General features: G+C 42.0%; 1 protein-coding gene across 1 annotated transcript in view; it reads right to left on the reverse strand.

The window, feature by feature from the left end:
• Window positions 1–5,530: 5,530 nt before the first annotated feature.
• LOC124386905 (phosphofurin acidic cluster sorting protein 1-like) overlaps window positions 5,531–23,903 on the reverse strand; it is a 59,969-nt gene continuing 41,596 nt past the window's right edge. The window contains exons 9-24 of the mRNA XM_046850950.1: window positions 22,035–22,195; window positions 20,796–20,889; window positions 19,103–19,186; window positions 18,592–18,713; window positions 18,175–18,307; window positions 17,619–17,723; window positions 13,733–13,839; window positions 12,943–13,097; window positions 10,548–10,658; window positions 8,605–8,707; window positions 8,324–8,366; window positions 8,198–8,240; window positions 7,982–8,120; window positions 7,654–7,892; window positions 7,352–7,471; window positions 5,531–6,542 (exon numbers count right to left, since the gene is read on the reverse strand). Of these exons, the coding sequence (XP_046706906.1) occupies window positions 6,424–6,542; window positions 7,352–7,471; window positions 7,654–7,892; window positions 7,982–8,120; window positions 8,198–8,240; window positions 8,324–8,366; window positions 8,605–8,707; window positions 10,548–10,658; window positions 12,943–13,097; window positions 13,733–13,839; window positions 17,619–17,723; window positions 18,175–18,307; window positions 18,592–18,713; window positions 19,103–19,186; window positions 20,796–20,889; window positions 22,035–22,195 (1,878 nt within the window). The 3' untranslated portion in view covers window positions 5,531–6,423. The remainder of the gene's footprint in view (window positions 6,543–7,351; window positions 7,472–7,653; window positions 7,893–7,981; window positions 8,121–8,197; window positions 8,241–8,323; window positions 8,367–8,604; window positions 8,708–10,547; window positions 10,659–12,942; window positions 13,098–13,732; window positions 13,840–17,618; window positions 17,724–18,174; window positions 18,308–18,591; window positions 18,714–19,102; window positions 19,187–20,795; window positions 20,890–22,034; window positions 22,196–23,903) is intronic.

Here is a 23,903-nt window from a genome sequence, read left to right on the forward strand (position 1 = left end):
CAAGTTCTCCCGCTTAAAATGATGAGAGAGGCCTGTAATTTTCATCATAGGTAAACTTCAACTATGAGAGACAAAATGTTTTTTTGTCTCTCATTGTCTGATTTTTTTAATTCTTTAAAAACCAGACAATTTGTTTTTTTGGGATTTTTTTTCTCAAATTACAGGCCTCTCATCTTTTTAAGTGGGAGAACTTGCAAAATTGGTGGCTGACTAAATACTTTTTTGCCCCACTGTATGTTTGACCTACGGCGATGCTGAAACAAGTCTGAGGTGTTTTGAGAGGCACTCACACTTTAAGAGAGGAAGAACATCAAAACGACAAGAGATCAGGAAGACCTTCAACGGGCTCAACCCCTGAAAATGTTAAAACCATTCAGCAACTTGCGCATGATGATCGCCGGAGAAAAATCCACATGATCTTACTTCCGTACCCACCCTACTCGCCAGATTTGCCCTCTTCCAGAAGATGAAGCTCCAGCCCAAAGGTCACAGAATAGCAGGTGTTGACACACTTCGCAAAGAAGACTTCTAGGACACGTTTCAGAAGTGACAGGACGCTGGATGGCTGTGCAAGGAGACTTTTTCTATTTACTTTCTTGTAAACAAAACTAGTCAAAAGTTTCTGACACCACCTCATACACACACACACACACACACACACACACACACAAATAAATAAAACTGAAGACGAATCAAGTACAAATAAAGTGTGTTTATTTAAAAAAATGAACACTTTCAATTTATCCCACACGTTACCCCATTGACAACTCAAATCATGAAAAAGCAGTACTACAAAAAATGTTGAATAAAAAACAAAAAACAAACAAACAATAAAAGAACTCAGGTTCATATTACAAGCACTTTAATATATGTACAAGCACTGTAAATATCGCGTAGGCAAGTGGCTGAGGATTGCTAATACAAGCAAAGACGTGCAATAAAAAGAAAGACGTGTTACTCTTCTGCCTCAGTGTGCCTCGGGGTTCAGTGTGAGCCGAAGACCAGAACACACCAACGCTTGTGGAATTCAAGAACAATATACTTTCAATATCAGCCTGAGACTCCTGGGGCCTTATATACTTTACTTTCCAGGCTCTTATTCAGAATTGGAAAGAAACAAAACCACGAATTACTGCAAGTTTGCAAACGTTCGTTTTTCTTTTTTTGCAGTACGTCTGCTTGTGGGTCTAATGTTCACGCGATACAGACATCTAAACTTCTCCACGGCACACCAAACACAGATATGATGACTGGTCCCGCCATCAGACTGAAACGACACACAAAGAGAAAACGCACAGGATTCCACGACCAGAGCACGAAACGTCACGACTGAGAGAGAGAGAGAGAGTGTGTGTGAGAGAGAGAGAGAGAGAAAGAGAGAGAGAGTGAGAGAGAGACAATATTGACATGGCCGAGGATTGGCTGGAAATGGAACGAAATGAAATGATGTAACTGCTTGACGTAGCTGCTGCACTGGAACAGGGAACATCGGATATCGAACAATTACATCAAAAACCACAGATAGAAAATGTAACAACTGATCCTTAATTTTTTGGCAGCAGCAGCATTTTACATCCTCTGTGTTCCCTTTGCATGTAACAGCATCAAATGTTCCACATGTATATCTTTTTAAAAGGGATGTGTGCATGTGGAAACGTGACCATTAAAGGATTTTGAGCAAAGAATCGATGTACGATACATGAAAATATCAGCGTGAATTTACAATCGTGTTTTCTACTAAATCAGACTCGGACTAAAGGGAATGAGAGCAGACAGAAATGACGAATGATCCGATTCCCCCTTAAAGCACTGAATACAGAACTACAGCTGTATCATCCTGATCTGAACAAACCGACTAGGCTCAATGTTGAGCCCATTTTTTTTTTTTTTATATTTAATTAATTTCTTTTGGATTTGACTCATAATTATCTTCACCTCCTGTCTAATAGTCAGTATATTATCAGTGGAAGGTGGTCACTTGTGTGAGACTCATTCAATTCTCAAACAAACCTTTTAACCTTTTTACAACCAGTTTAAACAGGAGAGAAGAGGAGAAAAGAGGGGAAGAGTGGAGCAAGGAAGAGTGGAGGGAAGGAGGGGGAAAAAGAGGAGAGAAGCAGTAGAGTGGAAGAAAGGGGTAAAAGTGAAGATAGGAAGAGAGGAGGGAAGGGAGAGGGAGAAAAGAAGAGGGGAAGAGAGGAGAGAGGGGGAAAAAGAGGAGGGGGAAGAAGGAGGAGAGTAGCATGACATTTTCCCTTCACTTGATCACTTGACCTAAAAATGTTTCAGCATAACAATACTCCTGTGCACAAAGCAAACTCCATGAAAATATGTATTCCATGGGTTGGAAGAAGTGAAAGATCTCCTGCAATAGGGCTATAAACCCTACTGAACACCTTTGGGGTGAACGTGAACATTGACTCACCTACATCAGTACCTGACTTTACTAACACCCCTGTAGATAAAGGAAAGCACACTCCAAAATCTGGCAGAAAATCCTCCCAAAAGAGTGGAGGTTATGGAATGCGAATGGAATGTTCAAAAGAATATTGGTCAGGTGCATACACACTTTGGTCCATATGATGTATCTGTCATATATGTTTGATCATTCGTTCCTTTATCAGGTCCCCCACCTTCCTTCAGATTCAAGTTCTTTTCCTTTCTATACTTTTAACAAGTGCTGAAACTGGAGACATCAGTGTTTAATAACCATGTCCTTTTAACTTCAGCATATGTGACCAATCTTTAGAGGTTATTATAGTTTATAATCTGTTTATTATTAGGTTCAGGGGATGGAATTGAATGAAAACTGCTTATGGAATCAAAAATATGTCAAAACCATGGATCAGGATGAATGACTGCTGTAGTTCAAGCTGTAAACAATGCAAATGTAGGGAACCTTGATATAATTCACTACCGACAAATTTACTAAACGGTGAATTCCAATGCGAAATTAGCGAGAGGACACTATTTCTCAGCATCCCCCTGCTAAAAATACTGACCTGAACTGTAACACAAATACGCAGTAATACTTTTTTGACCACTTCTCGGTTTGACCAAATCAGCTCGATTAATGCTATCAGGGCAGGGGGTCACGAAAAAGGAATGAGAATTCCGCTATATACATCGTTTCCACGTCATTTCTTTTCTTTTTTTTTTTTCAGGTAAGTTCCTCGTAAAACGCCTCGAAATTCCTGCAACGTCGGCGCACTGTCCGAAATATTTACAGCACAAATCTGCTCAGCAAATGTACAAACACACAAACACACCAAGACTCATCACTCTTACTGTGGCACGACGTGGGTTCAGAGTTTCAGAACGTTTCACACACACAAACCAAACACCAACACCTACACCTGGCACACGTCCTAGACGAAGTAGACCATCACTTTCACAGAAGCTACACGTTATTACGACAAATCAGGTAGCAGCTCAGCAGGTAAAGGGGAGACTGGATCTTTATGGTTTCAGACTGAAAGTCAGCGTCGGCTCGTAGCTCTTTACGCTACAGAGCTATGGATTAATGACTCCTTCTAGATTTGATCTGTTCTCAGCAGGATGATCCACACCACACAATGAGCTTCTTGATCATGGAAAACATATCAGGGATCTGGTGGAGCTTAAAGTAAATGAGTGGTATTTTCCTTGTATGGTCTTTCTAGCAAGATGTAGAGATATAATCATGCTGAAGTTGATTTTTCCCCAATACAATCATATCTACAAGAACGTTATTCCTGCTATACCACACCACAATGCTTTCTGGATCTTATTTTACCATAGAAACTAGGAGTGATTATAATTTTTAGGCTGGACTTAATAGCTATAGTAGCTATATTTCTTTAAGCAACTGTGGTTTTCAAACTACAATTTACACGCGTTCCAGAATGACCATGTAAAACTATCCTAAATTTCTCTTATTAAAGTGAAGTTGAAACACGCACCAGGAAGCAAGAACTGAGTAGTTTTCATCCAGGAGAATTTTGTTAATTTGAGGACTGTGAAAAAATTTTGGACCATTGAGATCATACGTTCTAAGATTTTCTAGAGTCAGACTTAAAAAAAAAAAAAAAATAGAGTAGATGTCATTTATCAGCATTTATAGAGGAAACTGGGTCTAGGTTTCAAATGTGACTGTGTGGGAAGGAGGGAATGTATAAGAAGAGGGTGGAATAGTCTTTCTGAGTGTGTTCCACTGCCATGTAATGGAGGAGGAGCAGCAGTTTGAAAAGAATGGATTTGCCGGCTTTATGCATCTCAGAGGAAACATGTTTTAGAGTCCTCACAATCCCAGGGTTGGTATTTGTTGTGTAATAGGGACGTGTGATAGGCAAGTGGATATGAATTGGACAAAAAAAAAAATGTGAAAGAAAACTGGGTTCGGATTGACATAATGCAATTGAGTTTTACATAATGCAATTCCACCCTCTTTTTTACATTTTTTCCCCCTGGATTTCTTGAGTCATATTGGCACATTGTTTTAGACGGTCTAAGCCCGCTGATCTCAACTAATGCTTCAATAATTATTTTACAACATATGAAATCGATATCTGCAAAATCCAGTCCAGCTTGTACAGTGTGGTTTCTGAAAATTGTACCCAGTGCAACAATCCTGAAACCAAAAACAAATAGTATTTTATATTTAGTGCAATTGGGGGAAAAATCGGTTTCTCATAGTTACGTTTGCAGAGCTGAATATAATGTAGAATCATTTTCCCGGACCCGCCCCCCACTTACAGTGATTCAAATATAGTTAGTATGCTAAAGCAAAGTCTGTCACGACCTCACTTTTCGAGTGCACTCAGACACTCTATTAACATGCAACGTCTCTCCGTAACAATTTAAAGACGTGACAGGATTTGGGAGGCGTGTTTATAAAACAACAATAAAATATATTTAAAAAATAAAATCCGGACTGCAAGACTGCTTTCCGAAGCTTTTTCTTTTTCTCAGCTATCTAATACACTGGTTTTAAAACAAGGGCTTATATATTATTCATCATTTCTACATGATGTTACTTTACAAGTGGATACTCAGTGGAGGAGCATTACTGAGTATTAAGTCTTTTGCTTTGACGATTGTTGAATTCGAGATAATCCACTGAAATGAAAAACAATTCATATTCAATTCAATTGTATAGTGACTACCAGAGCATGTGATCACTCATTCACTTCGAGCTCCACTGTACATGTTCCTGATGAAGAATCACATGGTGTGTGTGTGAGTGGAAGATCTCTTTAAAGGAATAATGTACACCAGCAGGGACAGCATGCACACCGGCAGTGGTCTTCTCCACGCAGCGTTTTTGCTTTAAAGGGGTCTTTAAACCTTGTGCTTCACGAGTGAACGCGTGCGATATGTGAGCATGTTCATGGAAGTGCATAGCTTTCAGCAACTGAAAGGGATAACAAGGGTCACGATGAGCTCGGGATGAACGCGAAAACAGCCGTGTCCACCACCATGCTCGATTCCGACACTATTCGATACGTGACACGAGCTGTTTCCCCTCCCCGGGACGTCACCGAAGCACCGCTGACTTTCTCGTGAGCCTTTTATTTTTACATTCGGTCATGTTTACGTGATGGATTTACATTCGGATTGGCCAGCATGATCTTTGGAGAAATGGCTCATAAAGGAAACAAATAATAATAATACAATAATACAATAATAATAATAATAATAATAAAAACCTTACTTAAGCTACATGTTCTAAAAAGGCCACTGTTGTAATTACTCATAGGAACTGAAAGCTAATACGCGAAAGCCTACTGTATGTACAAAATAAGTGAAAACTCACAGAGTCCATGAACACAGCAACCACTTCACAGCTAATCCTAAGCTTCTAGACTTGAACTGATGGGAGAGGAAAAAAGAGGCATAGCTTCAAGTGGCTAACTGTAGCTGCACGCTTCGCACAGCCTAACACATGCACAAGTACATAAGTTGCATAATAAGACTAATTTCCCTAGTGGGGTTGGGGGGTGTGGGGGGTTGGGGGTTGTTGTAGATTAAAACATGCAGGTTAACACCGTTTGCTGTTTTTTGTATTTAAACACTATAGATAATATCAGGGCTGATCGTTTAGGTCATGTAAGCGGTAAGGGGGCGAGATATTTGCCTCATGCTCTGTAACATGGTTATGATTGTTGGTAGACTGAAAGGCGTCTCCCGTTATTTTTGTGCTCGTCCCACACTACTGGTGCTCAGGGACCCCTTTGTGGAAATAAAAGTGACTAGCGCTGTATAAAGTCTGCCGGAGCCGCGCGTGCACGTCCCCCACGCCGGCCCGGTCCGGCCCACACGCCTGCTCTCTGAAACGATATGAACATTTAGGCAGGTTCCCTCCGACTGCCCTGCTACAGCTGTGTGCAATGGGGTGACTGCTGCAGTGGGGGGAGGCGGAGTTACAGGATGAGTGGGCGGTTCCTAGGAGGCCGGTTTGCTGTAACCGAACAGTCCGACTGGGAGGTACTTCACGTGCGTCGGCCACTGAGCCGCCAGCTGGAAGAACTTCACATCGTTCCATTCCACCCCATCGATGGACACTGAGGAGGGAGAGAGAGAGAGAGAGAGAAAGAGCAAGAGAGCGAGAGAGCGAGAGAGAGAGAGAGAGAGAGAGCGAGAGATTAATGTGTGCAAGTAAAGGTAAAGAAAAGAAGACAGAGAGAGAAACAAGCAAAAATTATAAAGAATTAAATAATTAAAGAGGAGAATTAAACAAGAAAATACAAAGTTATTAAAAAAGACAAAGATAAGAGAAATGAGAAAAGAGAAGCATAGAGAAATGAACAGAAGAAAAGAGAAATGAGGAAGGAATTGAGATGAGAAGAATGGACAAGAAGAATGGAGAAGAATGAAGAGAATAAATTAAGAGAAAAAGAGAAGAGAAAAGAAAAACAAGGAGAATACAGAGGAACAAAATGAGAAGAGAAGAGAAGAGAAGAAGAGAAGAGAAGAGAGAAGAGAAGAGAGAAGAGAAGAGAAGAGTTTGTCAGGAAAATGTTGAAAGGCGGTAAACGCCCAAGTTATTAGGGAAAGACCTCTCTGAGGTGTGAAACCGCAGTGTGTGTGCGTGCATGAGCGCTTTGTGTGTGCATGCATTAGTGTGCACGAGTGTGTGCGTGTGTGCATGTGTGTGCGCACGAGTGTGTGGGTGCGTGCGCACGAGTGTGTGGGTGCATGCGCACGAGTGCGCATGTGTGTGTGCACACGAGTGTGTGTGCGTGTGAGTGCACGAGAGTGTGTGTGCGTGAGTGCACGAGAGTGTGTGTGCGTGTGAGTGCACGAGAGTGTGTGTGCGTGTGAGTGCACGAGAGTGTGTGTGCGTGTGTGTGTGTGTGTGCGTGTGTTCTACCTTTCAGAATGGTCTGCTGCTGCTTGGCTGAGCAGATGAGTCGACTGATGCCCTCGATCACCTGACTCTTCGAGTCCACCTCCTTCTCTTTAGGCTTCTTCCCCAGAAAAATGGTCGGCACTGCAGAAAAGGAGAAGGGATCTGATGAAGTGATAAAAGTCCATTAGTCTCGGCGGGGTCGAGCCTCCCGGCGGCGTCCTGCTCGGACACGCGGCTCTCAATTCAATTCATTTCATTTTTATTTGTATTGAGCTTTTAACAATCAACATTGTCTCAAATCAGCTGTAAAAAAAGGCTCTCACCTTTCTTGTTCTTTTCTTTGGTGACCACGGTCATAGACATGGTGTTGACGGGAGCGTGGGGTTCGCTGGCGCTCCCTCCGGGGAGACGGCTGACCTGCAGGGACCTGAACGCGCTCTTCAGAGTGTTCTTACAGCCCGTGTCTCTCCTCTCACCCTCGCGCCGCTTCTCCGCCAGAGACGCCAGCCAGTAGTCCACCTGCAGACCGATCGCGTCCACGCCGTGAGACATGCTGGGGCTCCTGGGGACATGGACCGAGACAAACGTATTAATCCTGAGATGACAAAACTAACACATATCTACTCTAAACACACAAACACACACACTCACCCTTGTACAGCTAAAACAGCACCCATGGAAGGTGAGGAAGGGGGCGTGGCCGTCTCTTTAAGATTGGCTGGAGAGCCATGAGTGGGCGGAGATGTCGAGGGGACGGCCAGATTCACAGACACGCCCTCTTCAGCATCCCCTAAAAGTCGACACACACACACACTTAATCTCGGTTTCAGTAAAAAAAGAAACACAAATAAAGGCAGACAGACGAACCTGTAGACGACTGGCCCGACTCGATCAGACCCACTTTCACAACCTGGAAACACAATTTCACACTCAGCTACACGATTCAGCTCAGTTACTGCAGAATCAGTTAATACACAGGTAATGATAACTTACGCCTATAAACGGGATAAACTTCTGATAGGAATCTTCCTCCCTCCTGAAACACACACACACACACACACACACACACACACACACACACACACACACACGACACAGGGAAATAAAACCTCACTCAAACATGCACCGCTGATAGTCTATAAAATGAATCATTACTCAATCAACATTTGATGCAGCACATTCTTATTATTTTGTCAGATCATTTTTGTTATTATTATTATTATTATTATTGTGAGTGTGTGTTAGAGAAGCAGTGATAATGAAGGTTTACTCACGTCCTGTGTTTGCAGGTCAGCATGGCCTCAGCGATGGGGAGCTGATGGGTGAGAGACGCTCCACTGATGTACTGTGTGATACGACCTGCTACGTCCAACATGTCTACACACACACACACACACACACACACACACACACACACACAACAATTTAAAACCCTAGCAGTCTTTTACTCTCGAAGATCTCAAACTGTTCATAACATGGCTACACTGTTCTCATCATCAATAATAAAAATGATAATAAAATGTTCACATATGCACATTAAATGTGGCTCAAAGTGTTGAAGAGTAAAAGGCAAATAAAAAAAGATCATGAGGGAAGATTCAGAAAATATAGTAAAAGACAAATACAAAAAAAATATTAAAATATATAAAAATTAAATAAAGGAACCATGATCCAATAATTGAGGTACTATTTAAATCAAGTATTTAATATATTTAAATACAAATTAATTGATGATTGATAGACAAATAGATAGACACATTCATACAGATAGACAGACAGACACAGATTGACAGACAGACAGACAGACAGACAGATTGACAGATTGACAGACAGACAGATTGACAGATAGACTAATATAAACTATATAAACAGGAGTCATGAGTGCTGCATCTGAGTTAAGATTTGGAACAGAAAGAACAGAGTGGTTGAGTATTTAAGGTCTATATTCTCTTTCAGCAGGATTGGTGAGAAAAATGATGTTTGGTTGGATTACAGATGATGCAGGTGTGAGATTGTGAGGAAAGGCAACATTATTAAACGATGAGAAATCAAATAGAAGCACATTAGGAACTCGGTTATTTATTAAAGTGTGGAGCGAGTGTCTGAGCTTCTCACTGTAAAAAGTAATAAGCGTGAAAGTGAGTTCTTATACGTTTTGTATCTGTATAAACCCTCTGAGCCTACACACACACACACACACACACACACACACACACACACACTTCCGACCGCTCTGAAGCGCAATATTCATTTTAAATCAATCTTTCTGTCTCCTTAATAAGCCTTCCAGCTTTGGTGCAATAGAGGTGCTGACGCTCACACTTTCATTGCCACTGCATCGTGAGGGTCTGAGATGAAAACACTGAACACTGAACACTGCTTGTGTGTAAAGACGTCCACTAGGAGGCAGAAATGTCATAAAGAAGAAGTCACTTGTAAACACTAAACTCTGCAACCTGGAGTATTTGGAGTTTGAGGGGAGAAACCTGACCACAGTGTGGAACGCTTTCATTTTCCAAGTCATAAACTTAATATCCGAGGGCTTATGGTGCCTCCAAGTCTTTCTTACAAGTTTGTGTACAAGTTCAGAGGTGGGGATTAGTACATGGTTTATTGGCAAAAAAATAGACAAGGCAGGAAAATCTTGAGCAAATACGAGTTCCTAAATTGTAAACACGGCACGGTGGCGTTCACATGATTTCCTGCTCAACAGAATAATGACCAGAGCAACGAGACATCTGACCTGCACTGCCCATCTTTTTCATCCACAATTGCTCCTCTTTAGAAGACGAGTTCTGAGTGAAATACAACAAACCTTCATATACACTATATGGACAAAAGTTTGTGGACACTTGACCATAGGATTCATTGTGATTTTTTAACATCTCCTTCTACATTTAATCCCCATTAACTCTTCTGGGAAGATGTTCCACTTGATTTTGGAGTGTGCTTGTGGAGATTTGTGAGATTTCTCTATTGCAGGAGATCTTCCAAATCTGTTCTATACAAATCTCTAATCTCTATCTCTAACTTTGAGTGAACAGTTTGCAGAAGAACCACAAACAGATGAAAAACAAAACTTTTACACTCATAGTGTTGCCTTGTTTGCTAGTCACCAGACATGGACATATCAGCTGCAAAGCATCGTGAGATGTGTGTGTGTGTGTGTGTGTGTGTGTGTGTGTGTGTGTGTGTGTGTGTGTGTGTGTGTGTTTACCTGACTGAGGAGGTTCTGGACGACTGAACAGCTCCCTCCACGCTCCATCCAGGAAAACTGAACTGTAGCGGTTGTCAAGGGCACCCAGGTGCTTAGCAACAGGATGGGAACCTGCATAGATGGAAGAAAAAAACAAAACAAAAACAAAGATATAGAGAGGCATAAAGAAGAGGTCAGGTTCAATCTAAATTTATTTCTGTATGCAAGTGTCAGAGAGACAGAGGGAAAAAGCTGCTATGAGACAATGCTCTTTGTTATGAGTGCAATAGGAAATACTTTGTTTATGTAATATAGTGTAGATCAGGACTAAATCAAAATAACACGTAAATTAAAAGTAAAAAAAAAACCTAGCATACATGTCATCTATGACATCTATTGGAATGTTTGAGGACAGAATTGTGATGTTGGTGGTGGCCTTCACTCACCCAGAGGAACCACCAGGAAGCGCATGTGGTTCAGCCAATCAGACGTCTTATTGGCCAACTGACTGACGAAGAACTGCAGGATGGAACCCAGATAACACTGAGCACCAACTACTGCCACCTTCACAGGCCTCGGCATCGACGAGTTACAGTTACAGCTACACAGACAGAGAGAGAGAGAGTTTTTTATTTAAAAATAAATAATTACAGAACACAGACCATCATTACAGCATCATTCAATTGCAAAAATGTCAACTGTGTTAGTTAGTAGTCATTAGTTTATGGTTATTAAATGGTACATATTATTATGGTACAATTTCATGCCCAGCTTTCTGTTCCTTTCTGGTGATGCACACAGAGAGTTTTGCTTAACCTACAATAAAATTTATCAGCTGACAAGTATATTTCTGCTTCACACTGTACTTAAAAACAAGAGGGGAGAGAGAGAGAGAGAGAGAGAAAGACAATGAAAGAAAATAAAAGAAAGCAGGAGAGGAAAAAGAGGAGGAGGAGAGAGAAAGACAAAGAAAGAGAGAAATATGAGAGAGAGAGAGAGAGAGAGAGAGAGAGAGAGAGAGAGAGCACAGTGAGAGGTATAGAGGAGAAGAGAAAAGAAAGGGAGGGAAAGTAAAAAATGGAGGGGGGGTGAGAGAAAGGGGGAAGAAAGTGAGGGAGATAGACAGAGAGAGAGAAGGAAGGAAAGAGAGTGGAAGTGAGAGAGTGAGAGATGAAATGATAACTGATTACTCTATTAGAGTGTAACAGCAGGACTGTGGGCAGTTTTGTGTAAAACGACTCACAACTTCTGGATGCGCGTCAACACAGCGGAGAGAACGGCCTGAATCTCTGCTGAGGAACACGTACACACCACTGGGTGCTTCTGAACCTGCAACTGCTCAGCTACATACTGCGCACACACACACACACACACACACACACACACACACACACACTTTTGATTAATAGAGCCCATCAAAATGTCACAGAGTCACATCAAACACTCTCCAGGGACACACCACTGAGACACACAGACACAGAGACACCCCACTGAGACACACAGACACAGACACACCCCACTGAGACACACAGACACACCCCACTGAGACACACAGACACTGGGACACACTTATCTTACAACATGCAAACAAGGGACACCACTGACAACCACAAAGGTCCAAGTTCCTAGAATATGCATACATATACATTATATAAATATACATTATATAAATATATATATATATATATACACACATACATACATACATACATACACACACACACAGGCCACTTTATTAGGTACACCTTGCTAGTACAGGGTTGGACCCTCTTTGCCTTCAGAACTGCCTTAATCTCTATCTCTAACTTTGAGTGAACAGTTTGCAGAAGAACCACAAACAGATGAAAAACAAAACTTTTACACTCATAGTGTTGCCTTGTTTGCTAGTCACCAGACATGGACATATCAGCTGCAAAGCATCGTGAGATGTGTGTGTGTGTGTGTGTGTGTGTGTGTGTGTGTGTGTGTGTGTGTGTGTGTGTGTGTGTTTACCTGACTGAGGAGGTTCTGGACGACTGAACAGCTCCTCCACGCTCCATCCAGGAAAACTGAACTGTAGCGGTTGTCAAGGGCACCCAGGTGCTTAGCAACAGGATGGGAACCTGCATAGATGGAAGAAAAAAACAAAACAAAAACAAAGATATAGAGAGGCATAAAGAAGAGGTCAGGTTCAATCTAAATTTATTTCTGTATGCAAGTGTCAGAGAGACAGAGGGAAAAAGCTGCTATGAGACAATGCTCTTTGTTATGAGTGCAATAGGAAATACTTTGTTTATGTAATATAGTGTAGATCAGGACTAAATCAAAATAACACGTAAATTAAAAGTAAAAAAAAAACCTAGCATACATGTCATCTATGACATCTATTGGAATGTTTGAGGACAGAATTGTGATGTTGGTGGTGGCCTTCACTCACCCAGAGGAACCACCAGGAAGCGCATGTGGTTCAGCCAATCAGACGTCTTATTGGCCAACTGACTGACGAAGAACTGCAGGATGGAACCCAGATAACACTGAGCACCAACTACTGCCACCTTCACAGGCCTCGGCATCGACGAGTTACAGTTACAGCTACACAGACAGAGAGAGAGAGAGTTTTTTATTTAAAAATAAATAATTACAGAACACAGACCATCATTACAGCATCATTCAATTGCAAAAATGTCAACTGTGTTAGTTAGTAGTCATTAGTTTATGGTTATTAAATGGTACATATTATTATGGTACAATTTCATGCCCAGCTTTCTGTTCCTTTCTGGTGATGCACACAGAGAGTTTTGCTTAACCTACAATAAAATTTATCAGCTGACAAGTATATTTCTGCTTCACACTGTACTTAAAAACAAGAGGGGAGAGAGAGAGAGAGAGAGAGAAAGACAATGAAAGAAAATAAAAGAAAGCAGGAGAGGAAAAAGAGGAGGAGGAGAGAGAAAGACAAAGAAAGAGAGAAATATGAGAGAGAGAGAGAGAGAGAGAGAGAGAGAGAGAGAGAGAGAGCACAGTGAGAGGTATAGAGGAGAAGAGAAAAGAAAGGGAGGAAAGTAAAAATGGAGGGTGAGAGAAAGGGGAAGAAAGTGAGGAGATAGACAGAGAGAGAGAAGGAAGGAAGAGAGTGGAAGTGAGAGAGTGAGAGATGAAATGATAACTGATTACTCTATTAGAGTGTAACAGCAGGACTGTGGGCAGTTTTGTGTAAAACGACTCACAACTTCTGGATGCGCGTCAACACAGCGGAGAGAACGGCCTGAATCTCTGCTGAGGAACACGTACACACCACTGGGTGCTTCTGAACCTGCAACTGCTCAGCTACATACTGCGCACACACACACACACACACACACACACACACACACACACACTTTTGATTAATAGAGCCCATCAAAATGTCACAGAGTCACATCAAACACTCTCCAGGGACACACCACTGAGACACACAGACACAGAGACACCCCACTGAGACACACAGACACAGACACACCCCACTGAGACACACAGACACACCCCACTGAGACACACAGACACTGGGACACACTTATCTTACAACATGCAAACAAGGGACACCACTGACAACCACAAAGGTCCAAGTTCCTAGAATATGCATACATATACATTATATAAATATACATTATATAAATATATATATATATATGTATACACACATACATACATACATACATACACACACACACAGGCCACTTTATTAGGTACACCTTGCTAGTACAGGGTTGGACCCTCTTTTGCCTTCAGAACTGCCTTAATCCTTCGTGGCATAGATTCAACAAGGTACTGGAAACATTCCTCAGAGATCTTGGTCCATATTGACATGATAGCATCACGCAGTTTCTGCAGATTTGTTGGCTGCACATCCATGATGCGAATCTCCACATCCCAAAGGTGCTCTATTGGATTGAGATCTGGTGACTGTGGAGGCTATTTGAGTACAGTAAACTCATTGTCATGTTCAAGAAACCAGTCTGAGATGATTCGCGCTTTATGACATGGCGCGTTATCCTGCTGGAAGTAGCCATCAGAAGATGTGGTACACTGTGGTCATAAAGGGATGGACATGGTCAGCAACAATACTCAGGTAGGCTGTGGCGTTGACACGATGCTCAATTGGTACTAATGGGCCCAAAGTGTGCCAAGAAAATATCCCCCACACCATTACACCACCACCACCAGCCTGAACCGATGATACAAGGCAGGATGGATCCATGCTTTCATGTTGTTGACGCCAAATTCTGACCCTACCATCCGAATGTCGCAGCAGAAATCGAGACTCATCAGACCAGGCAACGTTTTCCAATCTTCTATTGTCCAATTTTGGTGAGCCTGTGCGGTGTAGCCTCAGTTTCCTGTTCTTAGCTGTCAGGAGTGGCACCCGGTGTGGTCTTCTGCTGCTGTAGCCCATCCGCCTCAAGGTTCGATGTGTTGTGCATTCAGAGATGCTCTTCTGCATACCTCGGTTGTAATGAGTGGTTATTTGAGTTACTGTTGCCTTTCTATCAGCTCGAACCAGTCTGGCCATTCTCCTCTGACCTCTGGCATCAACAAGGCATTTGCGTTCACAGAACTGCAGCTCACTGGATATTTTCTCTTTTTCGGGCCATTCTCTGTAAACCCTAGAGATGGTTGTGCATAAAAATCCCAGTAGATCAGCAGTTTCTGAAATACTCAGACCAGCCCGTCTGGCACCAACAACCATGCCACGTTCAAAGTCACTTAAATCACCTTTCTTCCCCATTCTGACGCTCGGTTTAAACTGTAGCAGATCGTCTTGACCATGTCTACATGCCTAAATGCATTGAGTTGCTGCCATGTGATTGGCTGATTAGAAATTTGCGTTAACGAGCAGTTGGACAGGTGTACCTAATAAAGTGGTCGGTGAGTGTATGTGTGTGTGTGTGTGTGTGTATATATACAGGGAGTGCAGAATTATTAGGCAAGTTGTATTTTTGAGGATTAATTTTATTTGAGGATTTAATTTGAACAACAACCATGTTCTCAATGAACACAAAAAACTCATTAATATCAAAGCTGAATATTTTTGGAAGTAGTTTTAGTTTTAGCTATTTTAGGGGATATCTGTGTGTGCAGGTGACTATTACTGTGCATAATTATTAGGCAACAACAAAAACAAATTCATACCCATTTCAATTATTTATTTTACCAGTGAAACCAATATAACATCTCAACATTCACAAATATACATTTCTGACATTCAAAAACCAAACAAAAACAAATCAGTGACCAATATAGCCACCTTTCTTTGCAAGGACACTCAAAAGCCTGCCATCCATGGATTCTGTCAGTGTTTTGATCTGTTCACCATCAACAGTGCGTGCAGCAGCAACCACAGCCTCCCAGACACTGTTCAGAGAGGTGTACTGTTTTCCCTCCTTGTAAATCGCACATTTGATGATGGACCACAGGTTCTCAATGGGGTTCAGATCAGGTGAACAAGGAGGCCATATCATTAGATTTTCTTCTTTTATACCCTTTCTTGCCAGCCACGCTGTGGAGTACTTGGGCGTGTGTGATGGAGCATTGTCCTGCATGAAAATCATGTTTTCTTGAAGGATGCAGACTTCTTCCTGTACCACTGCTTGAAGAAGGTGTCTTCCAGAAACTGGCAGTAGGACTGGGAGTTCAGCTTGACTCCATCCTCAACCCGAAAAGGCCCCACAAGCTCATCTTTGATGATACCAGCCCAAACCAGTACTCCACCTCCACCTTGCTGGCGTCTGAGTCGGACTGGAGCTCTCTGCCCTTTACCAATCCAGCCACGGGCCCATCCATCTGGCCCATCAAGACTCACTCTCATTTCATCAGTCCATAAAACCTTAGAAAAATCAGTCTTGAGATATTTCTTGGCCCAGTCTTGACGTTTCAGCTTGTGTGTCTTGTTCAGTGGTGGTCGACTTTCTGCCTTTCTTACCTTGGCCATGTCTCTGAGTATTGCACACCTTGTGCTTTTGGGCACTCAGTGATGTTGCAGCTCTGAAATATGGCCAAACTGGTGGCAAGTGGCATCTTGGCAGCTGCACGCTTGACTTTCTCAGTTCACGGGCAGTTATTTTGCGCCTTGGTTTTTCCACACGCTTCTTGCGACCCTGTCGACTATTTTGAATGAAACGCTTGATTGTTCGATGATCACGCTTCAGAAGCTTGGCTATTTTAAGACTGCTGCATCCCTCTGCAATATATCTCACTATTTTTGACTTTTCTGAGCCTGTCAAGTCCTTCTTTTGACCCATTTGCCAAAGGAAAGGAAGTTGCCTAATAATTATGCACACCTGATATAGGGTGTTGATGTCATTAGACCACACCTTCTCATTACAGAGATGCACATCACCTAATATGCTTAATTGGTAGTAGGCTTTCCAGCCTATACAGCTTGAGTAAGACAACATGCATAACGAGGATGATGTGGTCAAAATACTCATTGCCTAATAATTCTGCACTCCTGTATATATATATATATATATATACACACACACACACACACACACACACACACACACACTTCTGGGATATGCACACAGGGACACACTCCCAAAAGATACAGACACCAACACGCACAAACCTGGGACACACCAGTGAGACACACGCACACACACACACACACACACACACACACAGGGACATACACTTGAGGGACACCACTGATAACCACAACCACAAATTATATGTCCCAATGTGCTGACATGCACATACATACAACACACACTCTCGGGATATGCACCCCAGGGACACACTCCCAGGACATAACAAAACACAGGGAAACACCACTTTTTACACTCTCGTGAGATACAATAGAGGGACAACTTTAACAACCACAAAGATTTCACAACATTAGCAACTGTCCCATAGGACATGAAGATATATATAACACACACCCTTGGGAGATGCACACTCATTTATAAGGTCCTGAGACACACACACACACACACCCACACCAACACGCACAGTTGACACACATACACACAAAAACAAGGACAAGATGAAACAAATACATAAAAAGTGTGAAACACATTTTGACCCCAACACACACACACACACACACACACACACACGCTCACACGCTCTTACCTGGCCCTGCCAGTCAGTGCCATTAACAAGGATGAGGCTCTCAGGTAACGCTGCATCGGACACCAAAATCTGATTCAACTGATCGTACATGGCTTTCCTGAGGACCTACACACACACACACACACACACACACACACACACACACACACACACACACAAACACACACAGGTTATTCGACTCTGCATTAATAATTCAGTTTGCATCTCTGTAACAAGAATAAACAGCGCATTAGCATTCCTTATTTAGTCTCCGAGATCGGACTCCTCTGCAGACACAAAGACAAATGAAGCCGACGTGACAAACAAAACGTCCATGTGAGGAAAGCGTCCACGTGTCACAGTCAGAAACCTGCGCTACATTAGATATCGCGTGTCATTGTTCAGTCTAATTTCCGCCCATTATAATGATCTATGAAGCAGGGATTACCGGGGGGGAGGAGCTTGTGGTACATACATCACTGATTGGTCGATTGATTGATAACTTTGTTTTCTAGCAGATCCGGTGACATGGATGACGAAGCGGAATGTGTGCGCTTGTGAGTGTGTGTGTGTGTACCTGTGCACTGTGTCCTAGCTCAGGTGACCTCTCGCTGTCCGAGCTGTTGGTTCGTTCGCTCAGCGGTTTCGAGAGCTGACGCTCTTTCATTGGAGTGCTGCGTTTCTGCCGAGGCGTGTGTGTTCCTTCCAACCTACACGCACCGGCAATTAAACATCATCATATACCAAATTAAATTAAAGTGCACTCTTTATCTCCGATTCAAGGATGTACAGCATGCTGATGTGTGTGTAATTGGGTTATAGCTGTGCGTGTGTGTGTGTTTTTACACCTTTGTAAGGACTAGTAATGGCTAGTAATTGTAGAGACTATTTTCAAAGGCAAACAAAGTAGTATTTGATATACTTGTGATTTTAGAAATTGAAAAAACCTGGTACATATTGGTGTGTGTGTGTGTGTGTGTGTGTTTAAGCGGACCTAGGAGATGGCATGGTTTGTCCTTCGCTCTTGCTGGTCTTCAGTGGTGTGCGTGGTTTCTCAGCTACAGAAACGGTAATGGAGGGAGGCACCTCGGGGAAGAGCTCCTGATCATTTACCTCCTACACACACACACACACACACACACACACACACACACACACACACACACACACAGTTTTAAAATGCTTATTCATGCTTCAATGTGTACCGAGAACTGTGAAAGACCATGAGAAATAAAGCAAATGTGTGTATAATAATAATAATAATAATAATAATAAATTGTATTTATAGGTGCCTTACATGGCACTCAAGGACACCTTAGATGCAATTAAAACAAAACAATTACCATCAATAATTTAGTATAACAAAGCGCAATACAACCAATAAAAAGTATGCATTCAGTACAACTACTATGCCTGCTTGAACTAAATACATATAAAATGTATAACGTGTGTATAATGTGTGTATGCGTGTGCATAACTCAAGTACACGTAGATCAGGGTCTCACCGTAACGTCAGGCTCGGCTGTGGTCTCATCCAGGTTGCGGCTGCGCGAGTGTTTCATCTTGTCTGAAGGAGGCTGCTCCCCCTGCTGGAGAAACACAGGAGCTGAGTCTACACTGCTTCACGTTACACACGACTGCCCTGACATCATCTACACCACCCACAGCTTCCCAACCCTCGTCCTGGTGCTCGCACACTCACTTCACCTCACATTACAGAGCTGATAAGCAGCACCAGGGGGTTTTAGAGCGGAGAAAGAAGCAACAATTCGGCAACATTTCCCATGAACTCAGGAACTGCACAGTGTACGAGTCTGTACGACTGTGGCGTAGTGGATATGGAGTTGAAGACGGTATCAATACACAAGTCCATTGCTAATCTACATAATATTACTTTTGAAAAAACACTGCTGCGCTTGGCTTTTTCAACAGACACGCCGTCACCGAGGAGACGCAGCTGTCAATCAGACGGGTGTCTGATTAGACGGGTGTCTGATTAGACGGGTGTCTGATACACTTAAGTGTATAAAATAATTGAACAAATTACAAAGAATGGACATCCTCCACTGCTACATTTATACGACGATATATTTAAACCACTTTTAACTAACGCCTGGAAAGATTCGGCAGAGAAAGATTAGTCAGTACGCCTGAACATCCTCAGACAACGTGCTTCACTTCGTCACCAGGGAACCACCACAACAGGGATTCGTTCACAAGGAACTTCATCACCACATGCCGTTCCATTACTCTAACACTGTTGTGTGGACTGGCCCGTGACATGTGCGCCACCTATAAGCAATAAGACACACTAGCCACTGGGTGTAGTACCAACACGCTAGCGTCCATTTATATTCCTTTAACAATAAAAGTCCCGGTTTGTAAATGGAGGGCGGAGCCTGAGCGAGCGAGTGGAAATGATCACACAAAGCCCGAAATGTGAAGGTGAAAATCTCAAAGTGAAAAGTGCTGTGATCCCGATGCCTGTCTCCAATTACCTCTTCCTCAAACTGCTCAACTTACTGCTGCAAGAGTTCTAAAGAAACAGGACGCAAGTTATATTAATAAATAAATAAATAAACGAAGTATGGTTTCTCTGGAAGCTGGAAGAGTCTGTCAGTGGTGGACAGTAAAGAAGTAAATGTAATTTGTTACTGTACTTAAGTAGCTTTTTCGCATGTCTGTGCTTTACTGAAGTATTTTCTTTTGGCGAGACTTGAACTTCACTACATTTCAAAGTCAAATATTTTACTCAACTCCATTTTGCGAAATCAGTCGTTTCTTTTTTATTTATGAGAAGAAAAAAATGTAATTGGTCAAACCCGCGGCAAACCGCCAATCAGGGTCGAGCACACGCTGTTTTAAACTTTTGATTGGCGCTTGGTTTCTACTGATCACTAACATACAATTGAGCGTCAGTTCAACTGTAGAACATTTCGAGAGGAATAAATGATCTTATACGCAGCTGAAAAAAAGGTTTGTGACATAAATGATGACATTATAGCCACAATAAAACATAGTATTTTGGATACTTAGGTTTATTTAAAGGCAAATACTTTGTACTTTTAAAAGTTGAAAGAGAACAATTGTACTTTTTCTGGAATATATTTTACCTACTGTATCTCTACTTTAACTCAAGTACAAGGTTTATGTACTTCATCCACCACTGACCACCGCCATTTCCCCTCACGTACTCACCGGGCTGAAGGGGTCTCGGGTCAGGCTTCCTTTGCTGTTCAGGCTGCCGATTTCCGTCTGTGAGCTGGACTGCGACATTCCCTCGAAGAACGGCCTGCACGCACACACACACAAAGACTTGCTAAATCGTCTCTCTCTACACCTGCTTCCGATTCACAGGCTAAAATCTTGATCATTTCTATTCGTAGACAGACGGCTGGCTCGACTATGCTGTTTGGATCAGCTGTTCGGCTGAATGAGTAATAACGCAGGTCGGTGTGTTTGGGCTGGAGCGGCTTTGGGATGATTATACGGATTTAAACGGGATGGAATACGGGCTGATTACAGTGATTCTGCTAATGATGGAGTGTGTGCTGGAGAGACCGTGCCAGTAACTGCCATTCCTATCTCACCACCAGAGGGCAGCTATGCTCCCTTTCACCCTCGCACACTTCGTGTATATGTGCGGCCATCTCTGTCTTTAAACATCCTCTATGTTCAATTCCTCTTGTCCCTCATGACTGTCCGATTGTTATAAATAGTTATGTTTGTGTCTCTATAAACAGCAGCACCATCTGCTCCAGCTTGTGGGTTATTCAAAACAAAAAGAGAACGTGCACACCAAGAGGGTCAGGTCATATTCACATTAAACATCACGATGGGAAAAGTGGGATCTCGGGGACTTTGACCGTGAGGGCGGATGTTGCTGCCGGATGAGCTTATGTGAGTGTTTTAGAAATGGATCATCTTCATACATGGCAGTTCACATTGTGTGAAAAAACAAAAGGAAAAATTATTCTTCAGCAGAAGATTTGTGTGAGGAAATGCCTTGCTGACAAAAGACAGGTCAGAGACGTGAAGGCATCTACACCATAAAGATCCATGTTCCTGCGCAACTGATGAACTGTGAGAATGGATTTGGAATGTAATTAATATCAACAGTCTGCTACAATGGTTCAGGAACACAGTTTGCATAAACAGTTCTACGCTTAACTGCACACCAACAATGATGGAACTGTAACAGTTCCAGTTCCTGTAATCAGTTGAACAATCGGTTAGATCCAACCTAGATATCGGTATCGGATAAATCAGTTCAACCTCTACCCAAACCTGTTGCAGCATGACAACGCCCATGTGCACAAAGCCAGCTCCAAGAAGATATGCTTTACGTGGGTTGGTGTGGATCATAAATGGCCTACTATAGAGCTCTGATCTGATACTGTGTGTGTGTGTGTGTGTGTGTGTGTGTGTGTGTGTGACCTTAGTTTAGGTTTGGGTGTGCTCAGGATGCTATCGGTCTCCTCCATCTCGGGACCGCTGTCGCTCGGGTTGTACATCTCCAAGCTGTCGTAGAGCTCATCCAGGTCCTCCTCCACCTCCTGGATCTGTTCTCGGGAGACGTGCTCCAACCCAAAACCGACCTACACAACACACAAGAGAACAATCAGAATTCAGCTTAAAGAGCATCTCAGCGTTAAACTAATGAAAGAAAGTATGAAGTGGTCATGAACAAAAGAAGCACAAACTGAGAGTATATCGAATATAAAAGCACAATTCTGTCAAACACAAAGGACCTGCACTGAGACACTACAGAGAGTTCAGTCTTTACACTTCACAACCGAATCAACACGAGAGCTAATTATAAAGCTCTCTAATCAGGCGCTACATCAACGACGACTCTCCCTGTCAGCTTCCTGACAAGCAATCAAAGCACATGAGGAAATAAAAGCTACTTACTTTCTCATTTCCTTGTTTTGAAAAAACATTGTCTTAACATTAACCACACAGAGTCCTGTCACAGCAGCTAACGTTACCTCAGCTCAGATTTCAAACGTGGACAAATAATAAACCTATGAGCTGGTACACTCAGCACGCTAAAGTGCTACACAGCACCGTGTTTTGGTTGCTAATCTAAAATAAACGCAGCTCACACAAAGTAATGAAAATATAGCTAGCTACACAATATGGACTAGAGTATTGGGACACCTGACCTCTCTAGCCATATGTGCTTCTTCCCAGTGTTTTTACCACAATGTTGAGGTACACAATTGTATATGACGTTACATACAATGCTATATAACGAGATACATGAAGATATGCTTTATATGGGTTGGAAGATCTCCTTTGAGATGAATAGACGCTGACTCACCACACCTACATCAGTACCTGACTTTACAAACACCCTTGTGGCTGAATGAGCACAAATCTCCACAAGTACACGCCAAAATCTAGTGGAACATCTTCCCAGAAGAGTGGATTAGGTCTAATATATTAACAAAAGAGGTCTTTTAAGACTATTAAGAACGAAACTTAATACCTAAATCACAACATCAACAACATACAAATATGTTGTTGGCAACTGACCTTTACGGAGCCCTAAATTCATTTTATTTAAGCAAAGTATCGCTAAAGTTGCACTTCCCCATAGCTGAAAAATAAAATCCGTTTTATGTATGTGGTAGAATATAAGAGAGATTGGTGGCAATAAGAGGAAGCTGACTGGCTGTTGCATGTTGGTCTCAATTGTAGTTGTAATACAGCAAATTATATGTGGACTAGTGAAAGAAAGAACTACACCACAGTGGAAGGAAACAAACAAAAACATTCATTTTTTTTTCGTAATTTTTTTTTTTACATTTGGAACTTTGTAAGATCCCCACAGAAACCCTGAAATGTTAAATGAGATGTTTGAAAAGCATATACAAATTTTGTCCTCAGGTGTCCATTAAATATTTCTCCATTAATATAAATAAAAAAACAGATGGAAATTCCTACAAGTGTAGCCATAGTTATATAAAATGTCTGAGGTAGCGATTTGCGAGGAAAGGCCAAAGAAAGATCGAAAGTCTGAAAATTTTGTGCAACATTTAGTAAACAATAAAGTGAACGCATGTAAGCCTAAGATTTGTAGCGATACTTCTTTACTGTGCTGGATTTTGAAAAAAAAATGTGCATGCTAATTAATCTGGCTAGTACATGCAGAAATGTGTGATACAGCTAGCCAGTCGTAGTGCACACAACAATAAAAACAATTATTATTAAAAATTGTTAAAAGAAAAAAATTTGCTAAGTCAGTAGCCAAAGAAGTAAAAATAGTATTAATAGCTACCATACTAAATGTACTTGTAC

This window comes from Silurus meridionalis, chromosome 6 (genome assembly GCF_014805685.1).
Source record: "Silurus meridionalis isolate SWU-2019-XX chromosome 6, ASM1480568v1, whole genome shotgun sequence".
In the NCBI taxonomy this organism is placed as follows: Eukaryota; Metazoa; Chordata; class Actinopteri; order Siluriformes; family Siluridae; genus Silurus; species Silurus meridionalis.